The 25397-nt window shown below is 34.9% G+C and overlaps 6 protein-coding genes across 7 annotated transcripts; 4 read left to right on the top strand and 2 right to left on the bottom strand.

Moving 5' to 3' along the window:
- Positions 1-600: 600 nt before the first annotated feature.
- LOC18031094 (receptor-like protein 12) lies at positions 601-3338 on the top strand. Its single transcript, XM_006414051.2, has one exon. It carries the CDS (start codon positions 631-633, stop codon positions 3142-3144), a length of 2514 nt encoding a protein of 837 aa, XP_006414114.1. The 5' UTR covers positions 601-630; the 3' UTR covers positions 3145-3338.
- Positions 3339-3362: 24 nt separating this feature from the next.
- LOC18031093 lies at positions 3363-3862 on the bottom strand. The gene has a single exon (XM_024148848.1). It carries the CDS (start codon positions 3853-3855, stop codon positions 3517-3519), a length of 339 nt encoding a protein of 112 aa, XP_024004616.1. The 5' UTR covers positions 3856-3862; the 3' UTR covers positions 3363-3516.
- Positions 3863-5011: 1149 nt separating this feature from the next.
- LOC18031092 (KH domain-containing protein At4g18375) lies at positions 5012-7405 on the top strand. The gene is given in 12 exon segments (XM_024149724.1): positions 5012-5351; positions 5354-5580; positions 5676-5907; positions 5910-6133; positions 6227-6272; positions 6275-6441; positions 6528-6684; positions 6687-6757; positions 6838-6884; positions 6971-7017; positions 7020-7066; positions 7163-7405. Coding segments are annotated over 12 exon segments (1737 nt in total). The 3' UTR covers positions 7295-7405.
- A 3394-nt stretch (positions 7406-10799) lies between these two features.
- On the top strand, positions 10800-12858 carry LOC18031091 (F-box protein At4g18380). Its single transcript, XM_006414048.2, has 2 exons — positions 10800-12189; positions 12485-12858. Exon 1 carries the CDS (start codon positions 10965-10967, stop codon positions 12156-12158), a length of 1194 nt encoding a protein of 397 aa, XP_006414111.1. The 5' UTR covers positions 10800-10964; the 3' UTR covers positions 12159-12189; positions 12485-12858.
- A 1633-nt stretch (positions 12859-14491) lies between these two features.
- Positions 14492-17154, top strand: LOC18031090 (NAC domain-containing protein 92). The gene is made up of 4 exons (XM_006414047.2): positions 14492-14516; positions 15885-16112; positions 16342-16619; positions 16698-17154. The coding sequence occupies exons 1-4, from the start codon at positions 14492-14494 to the stop codon at positions 17079-17081; spliced, it is 915 nt and encodes a 304-aa protein (XP_006414110.2). The 3' UTR covers positions 17082-17154.
- Positions 17155-22532: 5378 nt separating this feature from the next.
- On the bottom strand, positions 22533-25255 carry LOC18030471 (transcription factor TCP2). 2 transcript variants are annotated; one of them, XM_024149347.1, is made up of 3 exons: positions 25133-25255; positions 24191-24286; positions 22533-23907 (listed from the first exon to the last, which is right to left on the bottom strand). In XM_024149347.1, the coding sequence occupies exon 3, from the start codon at positions 23886-23888 to the stop codon at positions 22749-22751; it is 1140 nt and encodes a 379-aa protein (XP_024005115.1). In that variant the 5' UTR covers positions 23889-23907; positions 24191-24286; positions 25133-25255; the 3' UTR covers positions 22533-22748. The 2 variants fall into 2 exon arrangements, with proteins under 2 accessions (XP_024005115.1, XP_006414109.1); XM_006414046.2 differs by having other exon boundaries at positions 22533-24286.
- Between the last annotated feature and the right edge of the window lie 142 nt (positions 25256-25397).

The following is a 25397-nucleotide window of genomic DNA, read 5'->3' as shown; positions in this document are numbered from 1 at the left end:
ATTTTGGGCATAATGAAGAGACCAAATCCATGATAATATTGGGTTATACATTGATGAAATCTGGAGAGATACTCTCGTGAAGTATTAAACGAGAGCTCAATTACTGAACCAATGAAAGCTGTTCCTCGATAGAGCAATCGACATAACAAGAGGAAGGGATTAGGATCATACCAAGACAACGCTGTTCAGTAGGCGAAGGAGACGATCTTCTTATGCTACGAGATACTCCACCGTGACCTGGAGAATTTTAGTAGATTGAAATAAATCAAAAGTTTGGGGCACAATATGAAAAAAGAGTGAAAATCAGGGACATGCGGTCAGAGTTATTTTAGTGGAACTGGAAGTTAAGGGAGCGAGTTGAAAACGAAAGAGAGTGTGAGACTTCTATCGGTGGATGAACTTACAAAGACACATGAAGTTACAAGAGCCAATGCTTTGAAGACGTCAGTTCCACGGCGAACCCTACCGTCAAGAAAAAACTAACCGGATCCGACGACTTGACGCAAGACTTGCCAAAGTCAAGACAAATTGAGTTTTTGTTTTTTGATAAATAGGTGCATAAGCCATAATCATTAAAAACTATCAATTCCAAACAAACACAAAAGAAAGAAGGAAAAAAAGAAGAGGGTAATGATGATTTCAAACCAATCTTATTGCTTTTCTGGCATTTTTACCTTGTATTCCTTCTTCTTCTTGGTTTCCCTCGTTCTACACACTCTTGCTTCTCCCATGCTCCACTATTGCCGTCATGACCAGAGGGATGCTCTCCTGGAGTTCAAACACGAGTTTCTGGTAATTAAATCTTATTACTCTTTGGAACATCCATCTATAAGTTTATGGAACAAGAGCACTGATTGCTGTTTTTGGGAGGATGTCACGTGTGATACTAAATCTGGCGAGGTTATTTCACTTAACCTTAGTCGCATCTCTCTCAACAACTCTTTGAAACCAGATAGTGGTCTTTTCAAACTCCATCATCTTCGTAACCTAAGTCTTAGTTTTTGCCATCTCTATGGAGAGATTCCTTCTTCGTTAGGAAACCTTTCTCATCTCACACATCTTGACCTTTGGGGAAATCATTTAGTAGGTGAAGTTCTGCCTTTAGTCGGAAACCTAACCCAACTAAGATACCTGAGCCTTGGCAGTAACGAGTTCAGTGGGAACATTCCTGTTTCATTTGCCAACTTAATGAAACTGTCCTATTTAGACATCTCAGGCAACCAGTTCACGTGTGTGGATTTCCCTCTTATACTAGAAAATTTAACCACTTTGTCCTTCTTAGGCATTGCCGATAATCAGTTTGAATCCACGCTTCCACGTGACATGAGTAGATTCCACAAATTGGAGGACTTTGATGTGAGTGGAAACTCATTTTCCGGGCCTTTTCCTACATCCTTGTTCATGATTCCTTCGTTAAGAGGGGTTAGTTTGAGTGGAAACCAGTTCAAGGGACCTATAGAGTTTAGTAATACATCTTCGTCCTCTAAGCTTTCGGAGCTAGACCTTTCACAAAACAGATTCCATGGCCTTATCCCCAAATCCATATCAAATTTTCCCAATCTTGAAAGTTTACGTCTTGGTAGCAACAATTTCACTGGGTCAATCCCCACATCTATATCCAAGTTAGTCAACCTCGTTAGTCTCAATCTTAGCCACAACAATTTAGTTGGACCAAGCCCCACATCCATATCAAAGTTAGTCAACCTCGAAACTCTCCATCTTAGCCACAACAACTTCACTGGGTCAATCCCCACATCCATATCAAAGTTAGTCAACCTCAGTGATTTCGATCTTAGCCACAACAATTTCATTGGGCCAATCCCTAGGTTAAATTTACCAAAACTCCAGCATCTGGATATTTCCAACAATAATTTGGAAGGTGAAATACCTGGTTATTTAGCGGGCCTGGGGACGTTGTTTCTTTCTGGCAACTCTTTTAGCGGTTTTGACAAATCATTTGAAGTTTCCGATTTAACACGAACCCAGGGGTTGGATGTGAGTTCAAATTCTTTCCGAGGACCATTACCCTCTTGGATCTGCAAGCTTGTATCGATAGAAGTCTTAGATTTGTCCAGCAATAGCTTCAACGGTTCTATCCCTCAATGTTTGAAGGATAGTTTTACTGGTCTCATAGAGCTAAATTTGCGTAACAACACTTTCAGTGGGATTCTTCCTCCAAAGATATTTGGCCGTGCTTTCAACTTACTGTTAGTTGACGTCAGCGATAACCAATTGGAGGGAAAACTTCCAGAATCATTGATCAACTGCTATTTTTTGCAACTTTTGATTGTGAGAGGCAACCGATTCGAGGACAAGTTTCCATCTTGGTTGAGTTCTTTGCCCTCGTTACATGTCATGATCCTACGATCAAACAAATTCTACGGGCGGTTGTATGATCGCAACGAGTCCATTGGGTTTCAAAGTTTAAAAGTCATGGATATTTCACATAACGACTTCACTGGAACTTTGCCACCTTTCTATTTCTCCAACTTGCGTGCTATGACCACATCATCCGAAGAAGTTGGTGTCTTGTACATGGAAGATCAGTTGTATTATCATGATCCCCGTTATCGTGATCGCCACCGTAATTGGATGGAAATGGTGAATAAAGGTGTCGATACGGAATTTGAGCAGATCCTAAACGATTTCAGAGCTGTTGACTTTTCGGGAAACAATTTTGTTGGAGAGATCCCAAAATCCATTGGATTGCTCAAGGAATTGCGTCTTCTCAACTTGTCAGGTAACGCATTCACAAGCAGTATACCTCAATCGCTGGCAAATTTGAAAAATCTCGAGGCACTTGACCTATCTCGGAATCAGCTATCAGGTCAGATTCCTCCAGATCTTGGCAGGCTCTCCTTTCTGTCGACTATGAACTTCTCCCACAACAATCAGGAAGGTCCTATACCACGAGGCACACAATTTCAAAGGCAGAATTGTTCTGCATTCATGGACAACCCTAGACTCTACGGTCTCCAAGATATATGCGGACAAACTCATGTCCTTGATCCTAAACCACAAGAACCCGAGGATTTGTCGGAGCCAGAAGAACAACAAGTGATTAGTTGGATAGCAGCGGCTATAGCCTATGGACCTGGTGTGTTCTGCGGATTTGTGATTGGACATATCTTCTTCACCCAGTGATTGGACATATCTTCTTCACCCAAAAACACGAGTGGTTTATGGAAATGTTCCGTCGAAACAATCCCAGAAGAAGCGCCTGTTGAACACCTTCTCTTGTAGTTTATTGTAAGTGTTTGTAAAGCATGTGTATGTGTGTGTTCTCCAAATGTAGTTTTCTATTTCATGATTTTGTAATAAACGTTTTTTTGGTGGTATTTGATCTTAAACTGAAAATGCACTCAGAAACTTCTTGCTACATAAAATCACAACCTGTGACAGTACGAATGTTTGAATTATAGACTTCATAGTTAATGTACAATCGGATGTCATTCAGAAAGACTAAACATTTGATGAACTCCGGAGAGATTCTCTCATCAAGTCGTAAAAGAGGCTCTACTCTTTCAGCTGAATCAACGAAAGCTGTTCCTCGATAGAGCAATCTACATGGCAAGATGTCCTGCAAGAGGAAGGGATTAGGATCATACCAAGACAACGCTGTTCAGTAGGCGAAGGAGACGATCTTCTTATGCTACGATACTCCACGGTGTCCTGGAGAATTATGTTTCCTTGTTTGTCAATGCAATGGAAATTTCCAAGGAAGAATCTCCCGTCTTTGATTCCCACGAGCATCTGGCGGAACAAGAGCTTCCTCACTCGAGCTATCGGATCTAATTTCGACCCTTGAGAGGTCGATGCAACAGTCGTGGCGCTTCTCTCTGCATCTTGTTCCATTCTTGTATATGCTTTACACCAGAACAAAGCTTAAACATCAATAACACACACAAAGTAATGAGGAACAATCACATTATGAAGAAATAGAGTAACATTCGAATCAGATAGATGCAATAACCGAAGTTGTAAACTTTGTTGTGTCAAAGTCTTAGTTGCATATTGTTATTGGCTCAATAATATGAACAGAGTGGTTTTTGAGGTTTAACAAAAACAGTGCAAATTCCGGAATCTAAAAGTTCAAAAATTTGACACATAGCAACTACGAATCTAGCGAAAAGACGATTACAGATTCGAGCCAGTCTACTTTCTAATTTCCCCCACACAGCCACACCATCCAGTCATCAACACGAAATCAGTTCATAAACAATGACCAAAATCGATCAACAAACACGGAGTAAGCCCAGAAGATACCCAAAACCAAAGAAATAAAAGCAAATCGGACAAGGAAAGATATAGCAGAAGCGAGAAAAGATTCTGTACGTAGTAGTCTTCTGAGCTTCACCGACGAGGCTCAAGAAACGCTATGATTAATCGACGGCGTCGATTCGCGCTCAGCTGAGAGTCTGAGACGATTATCGGAGAAGACGAAATAGATTATCGCGTATGTTCCGTACTACGTCGGTTTTGCCGAAAAGCCCTAAATAAGAAAACGGCATCGTTTGGGAACGGAAAGAACAAATTGACACAAAAATTTTGGGTCTTATTTGTCAATTTTGAAGTAACGGGACCAATTACGAAATAAAAAAGAAAGGTTGGTCTAACTGATCAAAGAATCTAACTTATCCGCCGCCGTGTCTTCTCTTCCGTCCTCCTTCATCTCCCGAAACGTTTTCTCCGACCAATCTCAATTTTGTTTCAAAGTTGTTCTTGTTCACCTACATCTGTGCCAATCTCTCCTATCGTCTTTTTTAACTTCCGTATGTCTTGGTTTATTTTGTCGAATTTCAAAACTCTTATGAGCTCCAAATTGATCACATTGTCACTTTGATTTTTCTCTAATTTCACTCAATTTCAGACTCGTCTAGACTTGTTTTCTGTTTTCTCAATTTTATCCGACTCTTCGAATCAGATATATTGTTCTTACTAGCAAAAGTTTTCTCCTTTACGTGCCTTTAATCACCATTTGATCTCAACTCTGTTTCCTGGTACACTAACAATGGTTGAGCGGAAGAAACGGAAATCTAATCACAGAAACAACAATGAGGACAAGAGGAATCAAAAGAGGCGAATTTCGCATGACAACGATGAAAACATCAACAGGGACGAACTTGTAATTTACAGAATCCTATGCCCTGTGGCAGTCATTGGAGGTGTTATAGGTAAGAGTGGTAAAGTCATAAACGCGATTAGGCATAACACGAAAGCGAAGATCAAAATCATTGATCAGTTACCTTGCAGCGAAAGAGTCATAACAATCTATTGCTCGGTTAAAGAGAAAATCGACATAACAAAGAGCGAAACCGAGCCACTATGTTGTGCACAAGATGCTCTTCTTCAAGCCACGAGGCAATTGTTAGCGCTGGAAATAACACTAAGATAGATAGAGATGATTAGAAGCAATGTCGCCTTTTAGTTCCGTCTAGTCAATCTTCTAGTGTGATCGGTAAGGCTGGTTCGAACATTAAGAGGATAAGAAGTAGAAGTGGAGCTAGTGTTAAGGTTATTTCGAAAGATGTCTCGGATCCTTCTCACGCTTGTGCCTTGGAATTTGACAATATTGTTCTGGTTAGCCATCTGGAATTGCTTAATATTCTCAATCTTGCTTGCTTTTCTTTTGCTAATTGATTGTTATCGAATGTTTCGTCTTTTCAATCAAGTAGATATCTGGTGAGCCTGAATCTGTGAAGAACGCACTTTTCTCTGTTTCTGCTATCATGTACAAAACCAATCCCCAAGAACAGATTCCTCTAGATTCAACCGTCCTAGAAGTTCCAGCTAGGATTGTTATGCCATCGGATCTTTCTAATTCTGTCTATCCTCAAGCTGGATTATACACAAATCATGATCCTGTTCTTCGTAACGGGGACCTTCAGGGTTATGCAGAGTTCAATGCCTGTTTTTTGCTTCTTCTCTTCCGGTGTCTCATGTTTTTGGCGGGTCTTCAAGATCAGAAGAGTTGGTTTTGAAAGTGTTGTGCCCTTTGTCCAATATTGGCCGTGTTGTCGGGAGAGATGGATCAACCGTTAAGGGAATGAGAGAAGCAAGCGGTTCTCGTATTGAAGTTAATAGGGCAAAGCATAGTGATGATGAGTGTGTTATCATTGTCACTGCTACAGAGGTTTGATTCCACTTTTATCCTTCTTCTATAAGTTTTGTTTATATATTGTTTTTGTTGTATGAATGAATACTCCTTTTTGTGTGTTTTCTTCAGTTTCCTGATGATGTGAAGTCTATGGCTGTTGAAGCTGTTCTTCTTCTGCGAAGATCAATGATGAGGATGAGGAAAAAGTTAAGATGCAACTTCTTGTTCCTTCCAAGGGTATTGGATGCGTTATAGGGAAAAGTGGCTCGGTCATAACCGAAATCAGGAAAAGAACCAATGCCAATATCCGTATCTCGAAAGGGAATAACGATGATCTTGTTGAGGTTATGATCCTCATCAAAGTTCAAATCTTTTTTCTTCTGTTGCTTTTATATTCAGTTTTGAAGATTCATTTCTTTGTTACCATTAGGTATCAGGTGAAGTCAGCAGTGTAAGAGATGCTCTCATCCAGATTGTTCTAAGACTTCGAGAGGATGTTTTAGGCAATAGAGGCAGCTCTGCTGCTTGGAATCCTCCTGAAAGATCTCATGATAGTAGTTTCTTCTCGAGTAGTAGTAATCCTGGTTTACACATCCGTTTTGGGGAAGTAGCTTGGGAATGGTTTCTTCAGGCGGACTCTATGGTTATGGAAGTTTCCCTGTAAGGTCGCATGTTGAATTCCGCTGATTCTCTTGGTGTAAATGTCATACTCATGACTTAGCCTATTTTTTCATAAATAGGCAGGAGGTAATGGTTTTGGATCAATCGGTTCATACTCATATGGAGGGTAAGTTTGCAAACTACAATAAAGAAGTTGGCTTATTCTTTATCACTTTTTTCATGACTCTGTAAATGTTCTTTCTTGATTATTAGATTGCATTCATCTTCTGCCTTGGACATTCTAGTCCCGTCGAATGCAGTAGTAAAGTTATGGGTAAAGGAGGCGGCAATTTGGAGAACATAAGAAGGGTTTGTTTCTGAAATCTTTTGATCGTTATTTCGGTTTTTCTTTTCCCTCCTTTTTTTTTTTCATTTGGCATACTTCTCTCTCTCTCTCTCCTTCAGATATCAGGAGCGATGATAGAAAATTTCTGATTCCACAACTTCACAAGGGATCGCATTGCTCTCCTATCAGGCACACCTGAACAGATGCGTTGTGCAGAGAACTTGTTCCAAGCTTTTATTATGTCCATTTGAAACAGTTTTTGGAGGTCATTCCTTCTCTCTGTCTCTAGCTTTTTTGGTGAGTTTCCATCAATTCGGTTTCTTCGTGCTCTACCTCTGTCTCGTTCTTTCTCTCTTCGGTTTTGCTCCATAGATGTTAAATATCTAACAAATGGTGCCATTGTTAATATGAATAAACATATTCTTTGAATCATCTTCGGGATTTGAATAGTGTTTGGAAGGTTTCTGATTCTTTCAAAAGAGATCATTTAGTGCATTTTTTTTTCATTTCTTTTGCAACATGATAATTTGAAATCCATTGGTAAATAAAGAAACCAGTCTACTTCTTCAACTTTATGATTCTTTGCTTCAACTTATAAAAATTCACTTGGTTTATCTCCATTGATCTCATTTCCATTTGGAACTCTGTTCTTACTTCCTATAAACTTGGAATTTTATAGGCAAAATTTGATCGGAATTAATGATATATTTTGAAGTATATATACTGTATTTAGTTACTTCATCAATGCTTACATTTCAATTCTTTTTTTACATCATACAACGGCGAACCAAATTGTACTGAGTTCGGTTTAGTAGATTATGGTTGTTTAGTATGAAACCACGAGAAGAAGTTTGATTCCACCAAACCGGATGAAAATGATAACGAGTCGTCCTAGTGTTACATGCAGAAGACCCTTTATCATTTATAATTGACGTATTTTACCTACAGTTTTTGTTATGACATCCCGTACCTTTAATAAACTAATATATATCATCTATGATCTATATACGCAAGTATGACGTGAATTCTGAACGAGCCTATTCGCGTGTACACGTAAATATTTATATAATATTACATATCATATAGGTAAAATGTAAGCACTCGTATACTATAATACTATATCATTCTTTTACATATAATGTATATATAATGTTGTGATGTTATAGAATAATATACGTATACGTAATTTGATTGTGTTCTGCACATGTACATACGGATGATTACAAACACAGACATATGATTGGCTGGGTCGTATCATTTATATATAAACTTGTACGATCAAAACAAAAACAAAAACATAAAAAGTCTGAGAAATAATAGTAGATAGATGATCTGGAAATCGTGTTACAAATATATTTAGCTGGATTTGTTTATTACTTTCTTGAATTATGATGCAAGGGTATTATTTAGGACGGAAGAATCTTAGATGTTTCATGATCTTTTTTCTTTTCTTTTTTGAATAAATTTTTCTCTATTTTCGAGTTACTTATGTTGCTGCTTTTGCATTTAATAGTCACATGTTTCTCTGATGTATTCCATTATTTTGCATCATATTCTATTTTTGTTTTTGTTAATTTTCTCCAAGATTCTACTTTTTATGTTTAAATCTTTATTTCGTGAATACCCTAAAACCACTCATTTATTTATCTACTTCAGTATTTGACTACATGATATTTGAAAAGATAAAAAGAGTTACAATAAGATAAAAATAAAAATAAAAAAATATAAAAAAATGTTTTCGACCAAAAAAAAAAAAAAATGTACGTCGATGAACTTGTACGGACGGAACAATGCGGCGTTGTTGATCAAAGTGAAAACGGCGGGGCGTGTAAAGCAAGAATGGACACATGACACGACGTGCATGTGACACCAATATCTGCGGCTTTTGTTACTTACTTCTCTGCTAAGTCTCTTCCCCGTATTGATTCAGATCTAAATCAATGCTCTGTACTGTGCTATTTCAGATTCAACACATCACATGACTTGTCTTAATGTATCTTTTTCATATCTTTACTTTCTTTCTATTTTTTTCCAATCATATATAAATATCATCATCTCAGGATTCTCAACTTGTAGTATTAATTATATTGAAGCTGGTTACAGTAACACTAACAAGAAGTCGTACCAAGTATGTGTCAGGCAAAAACTTGGTTCCTATACCCATTCTCATATTTTCTTTTGTATGCAAATATCTTTTCATTAAAAACAGACTTGTAAACCAATGATATGGGAGAAATTTTAGAAACTTTTGAATGTTGTTTAATTTGAGAGATATAGTTGGTAAACTGAGAATTATGAATTATTTACAGGAAAAAACTAAAATATTTAAGGGTTAGTAAATATTATTATATAAACCAATAGAAAGTCTTTGAAGTTTTGAGATACATCTATTGTCTTTTGTGCTCATACCTGTAAAACATTATAGACAAAAGCACTCGATTCTTTTGTTCATTACAGACGAAACACGATTCTCCTAATATAAATCTTTGATCGTGGACCCATTAAATTGAATTATCGAAATTACAGAAAAGAAAAAAGAAGAATTGGCCTACGAGTAGACTGGAGCATTAGGCAAATCCATTTCATCAACAAATGACCTAACGACTTATCATGTGGTACAGCTAAGTCGAAAATCGTTTATTGTCTATCTTATAATAATACAACTCCATATCATGCCATGAATAATCTTGTATAAAATAGCTATACGACTGTATCTTCTCATCTATCCATATTTGATTATTCAACACACCCACGAAGCATCACAATTATTTGTGTTATTATATACAACTAAATACATAATATAATAACCAAATATATGAAGTTTACTGATTTGCATCAGTCGTTGTAACTTGTGATACCATCCAGATTCAAATTGACATAATACATACATATTACTGGAAAAAAAAAATACTAAAATACAGTATTACAACAAATTTTGTTTTCAAATATGTATGAGGTTCAATCAGACAGTGGATGGTGACTATGATAAGTGTGTTCAGAACTTCAGATTACCATTTGAAAATTATCGTCTAAGAGTTTATATTGTATGACCATGTAAATTGAGAGATTACCATTCGGAAAAAAAAACTTTCAACTTAAAAGATTACAACTGATTTATATCATTTGACTAAAATTCAAATACATATAGTGATTTGTGTTAGTATTATCGGTATATACAGTAGATTCAAACGAAAATTATATATGTGCAATTAAGCTGTAGATGTCAAAACAATAACGACAAAAAAAAAGAAAAAAAAGATGTCAAGACAATATTCATATCTTTCACATCAACCGCAATAAGTAAATTAATCACACATTTGGCTTAGTTTGCTAATTTACACTAAACATTGTTTCTTCACCTGAAAACATTTTTTTACGAGTTTGCATTTGTCTATGTTGAATGTTTACACCGTCCCTAAAATCAACTAATCTATATTTGAATTCAGACATTAACGACTATAATGAAGTTTCCCAATCATGTTATAAAATCAATGACTTTATGATCTCTAAGTGTGTCTGCACCGTGTGAAGAGATTAGAGAACATAAATTCATATAATAGATTTAGATTAAGAGTAATCTAATGACAATAAAGAAAAAAAAGGACAGTTTACTAAATAGTAAAAAGTAATGGTTATTAACTCTTTATAATATTGGTGTCGTCTACTTTCATTTTAGACCAAAATATGGTCATTGTACAAATAAATTCTCTCAAAAACAAAAAGGAAAAAAAAAAAAAAAACTCCGTGGATCTAAAATTTTGCTCCTTCCATTTATATCCTCTCGCTCCATGGATTCCTTTCCTCTTTCTCTCTCCCTCCACAAACCTCTCTTCATGCGTTATCTTCTCTCAAAGATCTGATTCTTCCTCAAAAACTTCCTCCACAAAAATTCCTCTTTCTCCATCCCAAAATCGTCCTCCAATGGCCATAATTCTCCGTTCAGATCCGCTCTCTCGGATCCATCCCGAGCCTCAAACCCTAGAAATCGACCACTTCGACCACCTCCCCGATTCCATCCTCCTCCTCGTCTTCAACAAAATCGGCGATGTCAAAGCCCTTGGTCGATGCTGCGTCGTCTCCAAGAGGTTCCATTCCCTCGTTCCCCAGGTCGAGAATGTCGTCGTCCGCGTCGATTGCGTCATCTCCGACGACGATTCCTCCTCTCTCTCTCCCGATAAGCCTCGATCCGCCGTCTCCGGTCCGTTCTCGGCGATTTTCCGTCTCGTTTTCGGCGGCATTTTCAAGCCGTTACAAGCCCTTGGTCAGTTACTCGGCTCCAAGCGTTCATCTTCTGCTTCTTCTTCCGCGTCTTCTTCTTCTTCTTCGTCGTCTTCTTCTTTGCTTATCAGTGGAGGAGAAGACGGAGAGATCGAACATGGCGGCGTCACTCACCATTCCCCTACGCAGGTTCTCAAAAACTTCGACGAGATTCGGTTCCTCCGCATCGAGCTTCCCAGCGGCGAATTGGGGATAGACGACGGAGTTTTGTTGAAGTGGAGAGCTGAATTCGGCTCCACACTCGAGAATTGCGTCATTCTCGGAGCTTCCTCTGCGATCCACGCCGCGAATTCGAACTCTCAACCTCCCGTTGACCTTACCAGCAACAACACCACCGTAACGGCGACGGCGGCGGCGGAAGACAACGGGAGTATACCGGAATCGTTCTACACAAACGGAGGGCTTAAGCTTCGTGTTGTATGGACGATTAGCTCTTTGATCGCTGCGTCCGCGAGACACTACTTGCTGCAGCCAATCATCTCCGAGCACAAGACGCTCGACAGTTTGGTGCTTACGGATACAGATGGGCAAGGAGTGCTTTGTATGAACAGAGATCAATTAGAGGAGCTGAGGGTGAAACCATTGTCAGCTTCTTCGGCTTCTAAGAGGACACTTGTGCCGGCTCTGAACATGAGACTATGGTACGCTCCTACCTTGGAATTGCCAGACGGGACAGTGTTGAAAGGAGCGACCTTGGTGGCGATAAGACCCAGCGAGTCGAAGAAAGAGGTGTGTGATGTTTCGTGGGTGTCTTCTGCGTTCGATGAGCCTTATGGGATAGCTGCAAAGATGCTGGTCAAGAGAAGGACTTACTGTCTTGAAATGAATTCCTTCTAAGCTGCAAAGATTTCGGACTTTTGATCTTGAGGTATGATTGCTGCTCTGTTTCTGACTAATTTTGAGTTTCAATTGTGTGAATGAATATCTAAATATTGGCACTGAATTGGTCTCAGCTTATCAACATCAATCAGAGTATGTGGCTGTTGTAGTTGATGATTAATTTGGGCGAAAAATGAAACCTTTATTAAGCATTCATCATAACGTGACATTAAAGATTGGAAATTTATTTGTTCTCAAAAGAAAAGATTGGAAATTTATGTTTTGGACAAGTTTCATCATAGAGGACACACAACCTTATAATCTGCTCTTTCCTTGTTTGATAGGTGAATCCCAAAAGGCTAAACCAGGTTTTGAAAAGAGAGAATAGAATGCATAAAGATCAGTTTTGTCAATTCCCAGCTTATAGAGACTTATGACTCGATGCTCTCTGTTGTTGGTCAAGATCTATGATCTCCTCAGCTTCGAATCCAGCTGCTTGGTCACCAGAAAGAAACCGCATTCGCTGGCTGTTTTATTTTTTTAATTTTCAGCTCGCATAGCAAATCGTTTAAGAGCAAGTTTCTATCTTATAAAAATCTTCCTCGCTGCCCTTTTCTTTCATTAGCATGTGAATATTATTTGTAGGTACAGTTGCTTCTCCTTCTCTTTATATATACTTCTCCCAAGTTGTTTAAATAAATAAAATAAAATTGAGCAATGTAAGTATTTTTTTTTTTATTACTGGTTACAACACCAAGGTAATATCGTGGGAAATTAGGTCCGTAAAAAAAAACCACAAACAAAAAGAGTGGCAATCTAATGTAAGTGTCGCATCTGTCTTTTTATCTTTTTATCTTTCTTTCTTCGCCGAACCCATTGTTTCGGCATCAGATCAACCCAGATCCCAAATCCAACATATGCCAATATAGTTGACGAATAGTTTTTTTTTTTTTAACATTTAGTTGACGAATAGTTGACATCATAATTTATAATTTAATTTTAGGTTATTTTGTTAAGTTAAAGAGATATATATTGGTAAATATAAACAAGTAATACAGTTTCACTATAGGTACGTGGAATGAAACCTATTTTGATGACAATTTAATCTTTGAAATAGGTTAGCAAAAAATGTCATGCTAGATATCAAATATCCTAGTTGAGAGAAGAAAAAAAAAATCATGCTTCCAAAGCTCTGAAATCGATCTGATTTTCTCGTTAATTGCATTTTTTTAGCTACAGATTTTTTCAAATGATCTAGAAAGTGATCTGAGATGTTGGTGATTGTGACCAAAAATATAAAATTCTTTCTCAATTCTTAATTAATCAAAAATTCTTGGAGTCATAATTTCGGTGGCTCCGTTGATTTCAGTAAAACAATAAAAAAGTCTCGTCCCATTTATGCGACTCCGTGTGATGCAATACAACAAGGCTTGCAACTATGGCTAAATTCAGTTGAAAGTGGAAGTTTTAGAGTTTTATAAAAATTATGATAGAAATTTAACCATTCGAAAAACAAAAATAGAACAATTTATTTGACAAATTCTTCTTTTTAGCAAGATTGAAATCTCGCACTATCATTGAGAATTTCAGCAATGATGTAAACTCTTTTGTGAAAAATCAATACATTTATTCACATAAGGATTTATATATATAAAAAGTCTATAATTAAAATAAGGAGAATTTTGGCAAGAGAAAAATAAAGAGCACATGTTCTAGAAGTGACAAATGACAACCTCGTATGCGCAAACGGGTGATTCGATCATAAAAAAAAAAAGCAAATAATTCACATATGATATGGTTAAGATTGTTCAAAATGTCTTGACATTCTAACATATTTTCATCATCACCATCCTCATCCATTCATCATCATTTCTAATCTTCACATGGAAATCGTTTTTCTATCCAATTTTTCATTGAACTTTAAAACAGAAATTTAGATATAAATATTATAATTCCTTATAACTGTAGACAATGAAATAGGACAAGAGAAACCGTTGCTTTAGTATTAAAAGAAAAATTCAAGGTTCATGCATGCACTCCTTTCGTCAGATGGATAACATTTGCTAAGCAAATAAAACAAATAATATCTAACCATGGGACCATTTTTTTCTTATAGCGACCGTACCGTAATACAATTATCTTTAACCATTCGAATCAAATTACTTTATATACTATACATATTAACCTTCACCCTACATATTGTTACTAAATCACATCCAATTATAAGTCGTTTGTAAATCAATAATCATAGTGTTACTGAAATTCTTTCCAAGGACTAATAATTAGTTAAAGAATAGACAAAAACATCACGATATAATGTAATAAGATTGTTCTTATCACATTAACCAAAAATGGACTGGGAGCCACAGGTGGAGTGTTCCTGGTCAAATTGAAACTTGGAAATATTAAAGTTCTTGAAATAGAAAGTTTTTTTTTTTAAATGGAAAAGATTTTAGAAAATTGTACATCTTAAGTTGCCTAACAATCTACGCATCTTCTTCTTTCTCTATCCTTCTAAGAAAACTAATCATAATATGTGTCCACACCATTTACAGATTTACAATATGAATTGAACGTTGTACGAGATTTAAATCTAAAACCCTTGTTATAAAATTTTCTTTGATCTTTATAGTAGGTGAAATCTTGAATTTCAGTACAACTATATAATTTTTCGAAAGAATATTTTGATGCGAAAACTTAAACAATTATTGGTCAACATTAAAAAATAATAATATATTTTTTGTTCTTCTTATTATTTCACTAATGAAAAACTAGTATATAGAGAGGAGCTTCGTTGCTCAAACCCTTTTCTCTTCTCTCTTAAAAACCCCAACATTCATCTCTCTTTCTCCCTTCAAAAACCCTTAATTTTCTTTATCTCCAAAAATATTTTTTTTTAAAATTAGTGTTTCTGAAAAACCCCATTAGGATAAAATGGATTATGATGCATTAAGAATCTATTATATAATAGGAGAGTTTTCTTTCCTTTTAAAGTGTCCACATCAGCATCACTAAAAACAGTCTATTTTAAATGTTTATTTATTAAAACAATAATTATATTTATTATTATATTTAAAATTTATATCAGTAAAATCTAACATAAATTTAGAATATTATACAGATTAATGAATAGAATAAATTTTAATTGATATAAACTGGACTAATATATATATATAGATATATTTTTAAGTAAAAACGAGATATTGTTAAAAACTGAAAAAAAGAAGATTAGAGAAAACGGAAATAAAAAAATTAAGATGATGATGAAAAAAAAAAAAATAGGAAGAAGAAGAAGAAGAAAATGGAAAATATATTAAAAAAAGACATATATGAAGATGAAGTAACTAAAAAAGAAGTAAAAGAAGAAGAATACACACACTCGATAAATAAAAATAAGAGATGAAAAAAAAATTAAGAAAAATAAAAAAAACTGAAAAAAAAGATAAAGAAAAACTAAAAGAAAAATAAGAAGAAGAAGAAATCAAAGACGATAAAGAAAAAAAAATAACAAGAAGAAGAAAAACACGAAACCGATGAAGATAAATTTTGGAAAATACGAAGACTATGAATTAAAAATAAGAAAAAATAACAAAAGATGAAGATAATAAACTATAAAAATATGAAAATAAAGGAAAAGAAAAAAATTAAGAAAAAAGACAAATATGATAAATTAGATATTTAACAGTTTGTAATAATAGTTATTACTTCATATTTCTTTTTTCAGATTTAATATCAACATATAAGCCCGCGCGAAGCCTGCGCGAAGCCCGCGCGAAGCACGGAATCAATATGTAGTAGGTGAAATAGTAGAAGATGGAAAACAAATTGATGTACCACCTGGATTCAGATTTCACCCTACTGATGAAGAACTCATAACTCACTACCTCAAACCAAAAGTTTCCAACACTTTCTTCTCTGCCACTGCCATTGGTGTAGTTGATCTCAACAAGGTCGAGCCTTGGGACATACCAAGTAAGTTTCACAACCTTTCCAGATTCAAAAGTTATTTTTAATATAAGAAAATAAAAATTGGGACTTCTTATGTTTACATCTCATATATGTTTAGTAAAAATTGCACAAAACCTACAAACAGTTTGAGACTGCATGCATTTAGTATCGGTCCTCTTTTTTTATTAAATTTTGGCCCTTGTCATTATTAATTAAGGTCACCATTTTTATTGGGATGGTTTTGGTGGGATAGGGAAGGCTAAGATGGGGGAGAAAGAATGGTATTTCTTCTGTGTGAGAGACCGGAAATATCCAACCGGTTTAAGGACAAACCGGGCAACTGAAACCGGTTATTGGAAAGCCACAGGTAAAGATAAAGAAATTTTCAAGGGTAAATCACTTGTGGGTATGAAGAAAACTCTAGTCTTCTACAAAGGAAGAGCTCCTAAAGGAGTAAAAAGCGATTGGGTTATGCACGAATATCGATTAGACGGCAAACATTCTATCCAAAATCTTTCCCAAATAGCTAAGGTAATATTAGTATTTTTGTGTATTTTTTTCCTCATATTTCTGGTTCACATGAAATTGTTTTTCTGTTTGTGAATGTAGAACGAGTGGGTTATTTGTCGTATTTATCAAAAACGTGCTGATGGTACTAAGGTTGACTTCTCCGGTTTAATGATGCTTGATTCACACATTAACCGAATCGAACCGATCGATTTACCTTCGCTGATGGATTGTTCTCAGCGAGACTCCTTCCCTGGTTCGTCGACTCACGTGACCTGCTTCTCCGACCAAGAAACCGAAGACAAAAGACTCATTCAAGAGTCCAAAGACGGTTCTGGTTCTCCGGTTTGCAATGATCTTATGTTTCTACAAGACAACTATTCGCTAAAGAAGCTATTGCTTAACGGTCAAGAAAGTCAAGTTCCCGGTATTGATCCCTCCGGTTTGGCCGGTACGGTAGAATTGGATTGCTTTTGGAATTTCTAAGTTGTAACTTATGTCATCGACTTGTAGTCATGTGTTCGTGTGTGTAAAATGAAGATTCTTGTTACATTTTTTTTTTCTGTAAAAAAGAAAGAAGAAAAAATGGCAGAAAGTCAATCTCTTCTGTCATGTAGAGTTAGTATTTTACTATATCTGATAGAATTCTCAATTAAATAATATGATAATTTCCTTCGCCATATTACAATGCTAGACCAAATTAATTTATTGATAATTTTCAACATTATTATTATCTTGAATTAAACTAGAGTAGCTAGAATCCAAATTTGTTTACTGTTCTTCACAATGACGAAAGACATCTGTTTAGGCCACCAACCAAAGAGTTAATATTACGACTTATGAGTATATTCACAAAGTTGAAAAGATTTTATCAATATTATATATATATATATATATATATATATGTAGATAATGTTATGTCAAACATATATATTATATGTTTAGGTGTCATCTTGTTTTAATACCTTTTTGCCAATCTCTAAATAACCTTCGAAGGTTACATCAAAACGTATGTTTTTGAAAAACGGAATTCCGACGACAATTACCCTAAAATCGACAATTTGTTTTTGAAAAAAAAAAGGTGGTTACATCAAAAAATTCAAAAGAACGTATGTGATGAATATTAAAGACTGTGTGAGTTAGTTTTTCAACACTACCTGAATGCATAAACAATATTAAAATCACTAACACGTTTAAATATCTGGAAACCAACTTTAATCCAATATACCCAATCTTATTCCATAAAGCCCGCCCAACTATCGTTATGGCCTGTGATCATCTCTGATGAGGAGCTTCACCAAGGGGCTCCTAGTGTCAAGGTCTGTGTTGGAACATTTTTACTTTCTCATTTGAATCTGAAAAGTAGAAGACTTTGGAAACAGCATATATGAAATTTAGTTTTTATGGATGGTCTAAAGAGTTAATCAGTGTCCAAAAGACCAAAACATTTGACATTTTTTGGAGCATTATTTTCTGTGGATTGAATTTACTTACCTTTTGTATCTTCGTTTCGTTGTTTTTTATGCTGAGGAAAGCGGAAGACAAGAAGTAATGCTGCTCACTTCATTAATATCTTTTGGTCTACTCTTGTTAAATTGACAAGTCTAGCTTTGGGAATGTAAGATTATACTCGGTACGCAGCAGCTCGATATGTGTCTCAAGCTTAGGGTTTTAGGTTCGGACAGATATAATTTGCATTGTTTCCTTCTTTATGTGAAGTGGTGGAAATGGATGAACTTTTTGATCAGAAACCAGGACTAAGGTATTGTATGGAAGAAGCTCTGGGAATAACAAAACGTCTGATATATAGGCAAATATCAAATCAACACTCTGGTTTGTGTTATGACACATTGAAAAAATAAAAATAAAAAACTTACACATTGATTCCACGAGCTCATAAACAGCAAATGAGTTACTTGATTGTATATTTCATATACGATGTTAAAGAAAAGGTACATTTCATAGACAAAAATCTCCAATTAAAACAGTGTTTGAAAGACATTAAAAATAATTTCAAGCCTGTATCATGAGTCATATTCAATCTTCAAACCATTGGATCCGCATTCGGTCTTAATAAAATTGATTATTTGTATCACTTATAGCAATGTGTGATTAAAATTTTTAAAAGCTACTTATCATATAGCCAGCTTAAAACAATTCGATAATATTGAGAAATCGCTTCACATTGATTACATATGCATTATCATATAATATGATTCTATGAAGTATATATGTATCTTGGTTCTGATTGAATATTGGATACTTCCACAAGAAAGAGCCCACTTGTTTTACTTTCTGGCAGGCAAAAAGTTGTGATTGGGACGAAATTATTGTACCCTTTAATGGAAGCCAACTTTTGACAACAAAATCGTAATTACATATGCAAATTTTAGTGGACAGTTAAGTGATAAAAATGTAGTATATATGTCACAATTTGAATAAAGAAAAAATGTGTGTCTCAATAGTGTTTCTTTAGTTTTAATAGATATAATTTTCGTAATAATATCTTGTGAAAACACTATTTATCAAAAACGTTCACACAAAAAATGTTACAAGAAAATATTAATTATATTAAAATGTTATTCTCCGTTTTTCTATTAAAGTTAATCTTTCTAATAAAAAAGAAGTAGTTTTACTTTGCAATAATTTACTTTTATGTATTTTCCTATAAAAAAAATTATTGCTTCAATTGATATGATATCCTCTTGTATTGTAAATATAGTCCCTTCAAATCAAAGTAATCAAATGATCCAGGTGACGAATGAAGTCATGGCCGGTTATCAAATCTTTAAATTTATTTTTCACTAAGAACATGTCTCTAACCAAACTTACTTTTCTCGTCTTCACTTTATGGTGACATTTTATGACTTAAGCATAGCTTAAGCTTAGCGTTAGGCATTGCTTAACTCTCAAACAAAACACCCAATTATAGTTGCAAACGATTCATCTAATTTTCTTTGCTTTAACTTTAATCTAAGTTGTAATAAAGAAAGATAAATTAACTAGTTTTTACTAATCATGTATAAACTTAGTTGACGTTAATAATATAAAGCTCTATCAAAACTCAAAGGGACTTTATTTTTGAAACAAAACAAAATCACGGACTTCTCATTGTGCTGTAAATAAAACAAACGAAAAGAGACATAATAATGGATACTTAAAGGCTTGTAGAGAAAGAAATAAAAAAAATAGATGATTAAGGGCTTTCCGAACATTAAGGCTTTTTTCCTCCTAAAAGTAAAGTATTAGATAATATATTATACATTGATGTAGAAGAAATTGACCTCTCTACTTTTCATGACTTCATGTATATCTGCTTAACTTAAATTCCAAATCTGGTTAGGACTCAGTACACCGCTCTGCAAATGTCTGACATCAAGTTTAAATAGAAAAATTGCTAAAAATGCCGTTTTATATAAGTATTTTTTTGTTTTTTTTAGCATTTTAAGTTTTATTATTGTTTTTTTTAGCAGTCAAATGACGAAACTACTTTTTTTAGTCTTCTCGTTTAACGTTTATCATCTACAAGCATACACGCTAATACTGTATAGGAACTAAATCACATGTATAGTACACTATTTTCTAATAACACTTTGAAAAAGTCTAATAAAACTTAAATAAAGTTGCCAATTTTGATTGAAAATATCATGGATTTTCACAAACTTTGAAACAAAGCTATATTTCTCATTTTAAAGTTCTACTATTTTAATTGGCCTTTTACGATTCTATTAGCAATTATCGAAGAAAAAGCTAAAATACTACAAGCATGTATAAGATTTCGATTATCGTAGTAATTAATCGAAAGTGTAAAACTTAATGAGATTCTTATTTTCCACCCTTTTATTAGCCTTATAGTCTAAACTTCGTCTAAAGAAACTCTAATTATAAGAGAATTGCATACAACAACTTGTAATTAGCAATCACCAAAAGATGAGGAAATCGTCAGGAAACAAAACTCGTGTAAGAAAACTCAAACTGGTCTATAAAAATCAGAAGGGGCTTTTTTATTGGGCCTTTCTTACGGGAACTACAAAGAAAAACTGTGTTTAAAAAATATCGGTTCTATGAAAAACAAAAGAATAGATCGCTTAGATGGGCCAAGGTTTTAAATTTCCAGTGTATAGAGTGACTAGTGACTACAGTCTAACACCAATTTCGAAGTTCTAATCCTATGGCGAAATTATACATATATAGAGAAATTCTTATCGATATATCATATCGTTTTTTATATGTATAATACTGAAACTTTTGACCAGAATACAATTTAAATTAATAAATTCCATAGAACTATGTAACATGTAAGGAAAAGAAATTTTGTCTAGTAAAAATCGAATTTTGATAACAATTATCAACAAGGTCATTGACCGTAAACGATCATTTTATCACTTTCCTTACAATGACAAGAAAAAAAGAAGTGGACCTTTTTCTAATGAGAAAGTTCCAGTACCTTTTGTTATATGTAGTTTCCCTCGGTTTGGGATCGGCGTGTGATTCATTTTGAAAAACTCGACGATCTTCCTAAACGAGACTCCAACTAGAGAACCTAGAAAACGCAAATTTTAGAGAGGTCTTTAAGAAATACTATTTTTTGTTCTATCATTTTTGTTTGTAAAATGGACCATGTAAACGCTAATTTTTGTTTCTATCTTGTAGTCATTGTAAACGTGATAAAAACTCAATATAATAAATAATATGGACCCTTTGACTCTCTTGTCATTCAGAAGTCGCAGAGTAGAGTAATTAATTCGAAAAGTGTGCGTTAAAGATGAACAGAGTCACAGAGACGATATCCAACATTGGAACTTGGAAATACCACGAAATATTTACGCAAGCAGCAAAATCGTATACACAAACCATTGTAATTCTATAGTACTTCACAAACCATTATAATCCTATAGTAGTACTAAAGGGATTATTTATCAGCAAACTTTTGTCAGTTGCAGTGGTGCGTAAATTTTTCAATCACTTATTGAAAAATCTATTTACTGTATTGATTATTGAATAAATTGGTTGTGGAAGAAAAGAAAACAAATATTTATTTATCTCTATAATTTTTTTAAATGTTTTTAGGCCACTGTAACGGTTCTTTCAAAGAAAAGTTCTGCAGATAATAATTTTATAGTCTTTCTCTCTTTGGAAAAATTACTTTAATGAACCCTCTTATTTCCAATAAACGTGATAAAGCCTCAAAACACATGAAACACAAGTAAAACAACTTGACTCTAAATCCCAAAACCACACAAAAGTTGAAAGCTTTCTAAAATATATAAACAACTAAAAGAATGAATTTAATAATACTTTGTCTAGTACCCTAAAAGATGGGTTAGCCATGTGGGTGCAGAAGATCAAGTAGCCCATGAAAGAAAAAGTTAAAAACTTAAAATAATAAAGACAGATCATAACAAAAATTATGAAAATTTGGAAATAGCCATTGTAGAAGACAACAGCTGTCAAATGGGGAAGATATATCATATATTATATATAGATAAATAGATGTAAAACATTACATATAGAGAGAGACTGAAAGAAAGTGATGAGAGATGCTAAGGAAGAAGGGAACCAAACAGAGAGCACAACAGGAGACAAATCATTTTAGTTTCACTCTCTTCAATACATAATGGGCATTACCCCTAAATTTTCCAGTTTCAATTATCTACTATCACAATTATTTATTTCTCCTATAAATGTGTATATCTCCATTTATGTTTTAAGTTGCCTGTCTCCTCACTTTAATTTCTGTATATTTTCTTCTGATATTTGATTTGATTCAATCTAGTATCCTTAAAAGGATCACCCTATTACCTTGACCTATACTTGTTCATGAATACCAAGAAATAGTATCTTCGTACTATAACAATTAACTAAAAAAAATTTACTTTACGCTAAAAACAATAAAACCCAAAATATAGTATAAGCTAAAAATTGAATTATGAAGTCACAAACAAAATGATATTTTCTTATCAGAATACAACATTACAAACCCTTCGAAAAGATTTCCAAATTAGAAACTCGAAAAAAAAAAAGTAAACAAATTTAACACACATTAAGGATGATGATCAGAAGATAAAAGAAGAAGAAGAAGATTGACATTTTGGATGAATAAAGCAAAAATAAATAAAGAAACTTAACAAAAGATGCAAATGGTAAATATCATCAGTTCTTGCCTTTGCCCTTTTGGTCTGAGTTTCTGGATCCATTTTCATAGTAAAGCTGAAACTGGTGATTGTGGTTGTGTGGGTGGTGATTCTCTGCAGGCAGTGCACCGAACAAGAACTGTGGACCTCCACCTTCTGATGATGGAAACCTCTGTAGATTAGCGAGAAATGACTGATTATGATGATGATGATGATTTGTTGAATTGGACTGAAGGGTCCCCCTGTTGAAACCACTGAACCCGGCGGAGGCCACGGCGGTTCCGGCGCCGGAGGATGTCGACATGTTGAAGTCGAGATTGAACGCTCCACCGCCGTTGGATCCTGCCGGGGAAATTAGATGGTCGGGAACGAAGGAAAACTCTTGATGAGGATGATGATGATGATGATGATCGGAGATTGATGAGAAAGGGTGAGAATTTGTTTGAATCGGGAAATGGGTTTGACCCGACCCGAGAATTAAACCCGAGCTGAAATACTCCATTTGAGCAGGAGCAGGCGATGAAGAAGGAGCCATCCATTGCCGGTTTGTGTTAACCGGATCTGAACCGGAATTTAACAGATCGGTAAAGGAGGTAGTGTGACTGTTGGTATTATGGTCTCTCTCCTTGGTCTCTTTCGCTGTTCTCTCTCTAGCTCTCTCTCTAGCTTTATCCCTGAGCTCCGATCTCGATAAAGACAACCCAGAAGAGTTCTTGCTCGTGTCCGAATTGCTACTACAAGCCGATTTAGACAAGGAATTAGCCGCAGCACCGGTTAGTGTCTGGTTCTGATTCTCGTCGTCGGTTATCGGGAAATTCGTGTTGTTGAGCGAAGGAAGCTCGGAGATTGAATCTTCCGCCGCTTTGATAAGCCATTCCACGGCTTTGCTGGGCTGATCGTAACCTAACCGGTCTTGAAGGTCGTAAAATTGAAGAGCGGTGGAGACTGATAACCGGACACGCCGGTCACGTGGGCCTTTCGAAGTCCAGACTTTGCTGTGTCGATCTTTGCCACCGGAAGCTCTCGAAACCCTAATTATCCGGGAAGAGTTGTGGTGCCACCGGCTTAACCGGTTGTTGTTGTTGTTATCCACGACGTCTCCATTGTTATTCTTCATCAGATCTCCAATCATTTCATCATCTCCGATTTTCGGAAACATCTCACCAACAATCTCATGCCTAAGCTTTTCAAAATACAAACCCCATATAAAAATTAGGGCTTTTTTTTGTTTACCCCCAAATTTAAAAATCTAAACTTTAGGGTTTTTTTTCTGTGGGACTTAAAGAAGAAGAAGTGGAAAAAAAAGTGGGGTTTAACTCTCTTTTTTTTTGGTTCACCCACTGTACTTCGAAAGCATTGATGATGAAAACCCTCAGAGGAAAAACCAAAAGACAAGAAAAAATAAAATTAAAAAGGTTGTGTTTATTCTATTTTTTTAATTTAGGGTTTTTGATATTTCACCATCAAAGTCAGTAGATACAGCTTCGTTTAAGCTTGTCTGCAGCTGTTTCAGAGTCATCAAAAGCACTGTCTGAAACAATTTCAGCCACAAGCAGCCTGCAATAAAAATATGAAACAAAAACAAAGAAACAATCTCATAAGAACAAATCTCTAGATATATATAAGCATATATGTGTATATGTTACATCCTTATCTACTTTTCTACAGATGACTTTCATATATATACATATTTAAGATATCAGTTATTCTGAATCGAATTTATGCTCTACTCTTTTAGATCTGACAGATAAAAAAACAAAACAAAAGATGATTTTGATTTTAGAAAAATGGGGTTAAAGTTCTTAATAAGTCTGATGCCAAAGATAATTAAAGTGAGAAAATCAAAGAGCAGCTACAAGAATCAGAAGCTACGATGAATAATTAAGCTACTCAGTTGATACCAATCAGCAGCTTTCGGCTGAAGCGATTATCACTGGAGACTTTAAAGATAAGAAGACAAAAAATACAGAAATCGAGTTTCATGGTTTATTTAGCACTCTATATAAAGATTGGTGTTTCTAGTTATGAAAAGAGAGATGATAATAATAAATATTTAGTTGTTTCTTAGTCACCAACAAGAAAATTAATAAATTTAAAAATCTAAAGGAATCATTATTGCTGTGTTCTGGATTCTATGCAGATCGAAACAGGTGTCAAGCTCTTGCTTGATTGTATGAAACGAATTAGGAACAAATAGGCTTATTTCTAAAAAGAATTTGGCTTTCCTGGTTTAGAAACTCTCATCAGGAAATCAAAATCATAGATCTAAAATTGGGTTTTTTCGAATCAAGATTGCAAGAACCTCAAAATTAAAGTTCTTTTATCTTGTAAAGATAAGTTTTTTTTCTTCGTTTTTTCTTCATGAAGAATCGAAACTTTAGTGTATGAGAATTTGAGACTTACAGAAACAGAGGAGCTTGAACTTGAGCTTAGTTAGTAGGTGGCGTGAAAGAGGGCTAGGGTTTTAGGGATTGTAAGAAAAACAATTAGAAATAAAATCCGAGAAATTTGGAATTTCTTTGATGGTGATTTAAAGGATTGATGATCAGATGGAGAGAGAGAGATTAGGCACAAACCAGTCTTCAATATCTATTCCCCTTTTTACCCCTTATTACATGACTCTTTCACTGAATTGCCATATTACAATACAAATATCTGATTATATTAT

This window comes from Eutrema salsugineum, unplaced genomic scaffold (genome assembly GCF_000478725.1).
Source record: "Eutrema salsugineum unplaced genomic scaffold, Eutsalg1_0 scaffold_1, whole genome shotgun sequence".
Classification (NCBI taxonomy): domain Eukaryota; kingdom Viridiplantae; phylum Streptophyta; class Magnoliopsida; order Brassicales; family Brassicaceae; genus Eutrema; species Eutrema salsugineum.
The sequence above is the reverse complement of the archived record's forward strand: the minus strand, read 5'-3'. Positions and strand labels throughout refer to the sequence as shown.

What these genes read in the sequence shown, in the direction of transcription:
- LOC18031093 (XM_024148848.1), bottom strand. Translation starts at nt 3,855, where the DNA reads ATGGAACAAGATGCAGAGAGAAGCGCCACGACTGTTGCATCGACCTCT.
- LOC18030471 (XM_006414046.2), bottom strand. Translation starts at nt 23,888, where the DNA reads ATGTTTCCGAAAATCGGAGATGATGAAATGATTGGAGATCTGATGAAG.
- LOC18031094 (XM_006414051.2), top strand. Translation starts at nt 631, where the DNA reads ATGATGATTTCAAACCAATCTTATTGCTTTTCTGGCATTTTTACCTTG.
- LOC18031091 (XM_006414048.2), top strand. Translation starts at nt 10,965, where the DNA reads ATGGCCATAATTCTCCGTTCAGATCCGCTCTCTCGGATCCATCCCGAG.
- LOC18031090 (XM_006414047.2), top strand. Translation starts at nt 14,492, where the DNA reads ATGGACTGGGAGCCACAGGTGGAGT. An exon ending in CTGGGAGCCACAGGTGGAGT is followed by an intron (nt 14,517 to 15,884) that starts GTTCCTGGTCAA and finishes TCAACATATAAG; the next exon opens with CCCGCGCGAAGCCTGCGCGA. An exon ending in ATCTTTCCCAAATAGCTAAG is followed by an intron (nt 16,620 to 16,697) that starts GTAATATTAGTA and finishes TTGTGAATGTAG; the next exon opens with AACGAGTGGGTTATTTGTCG.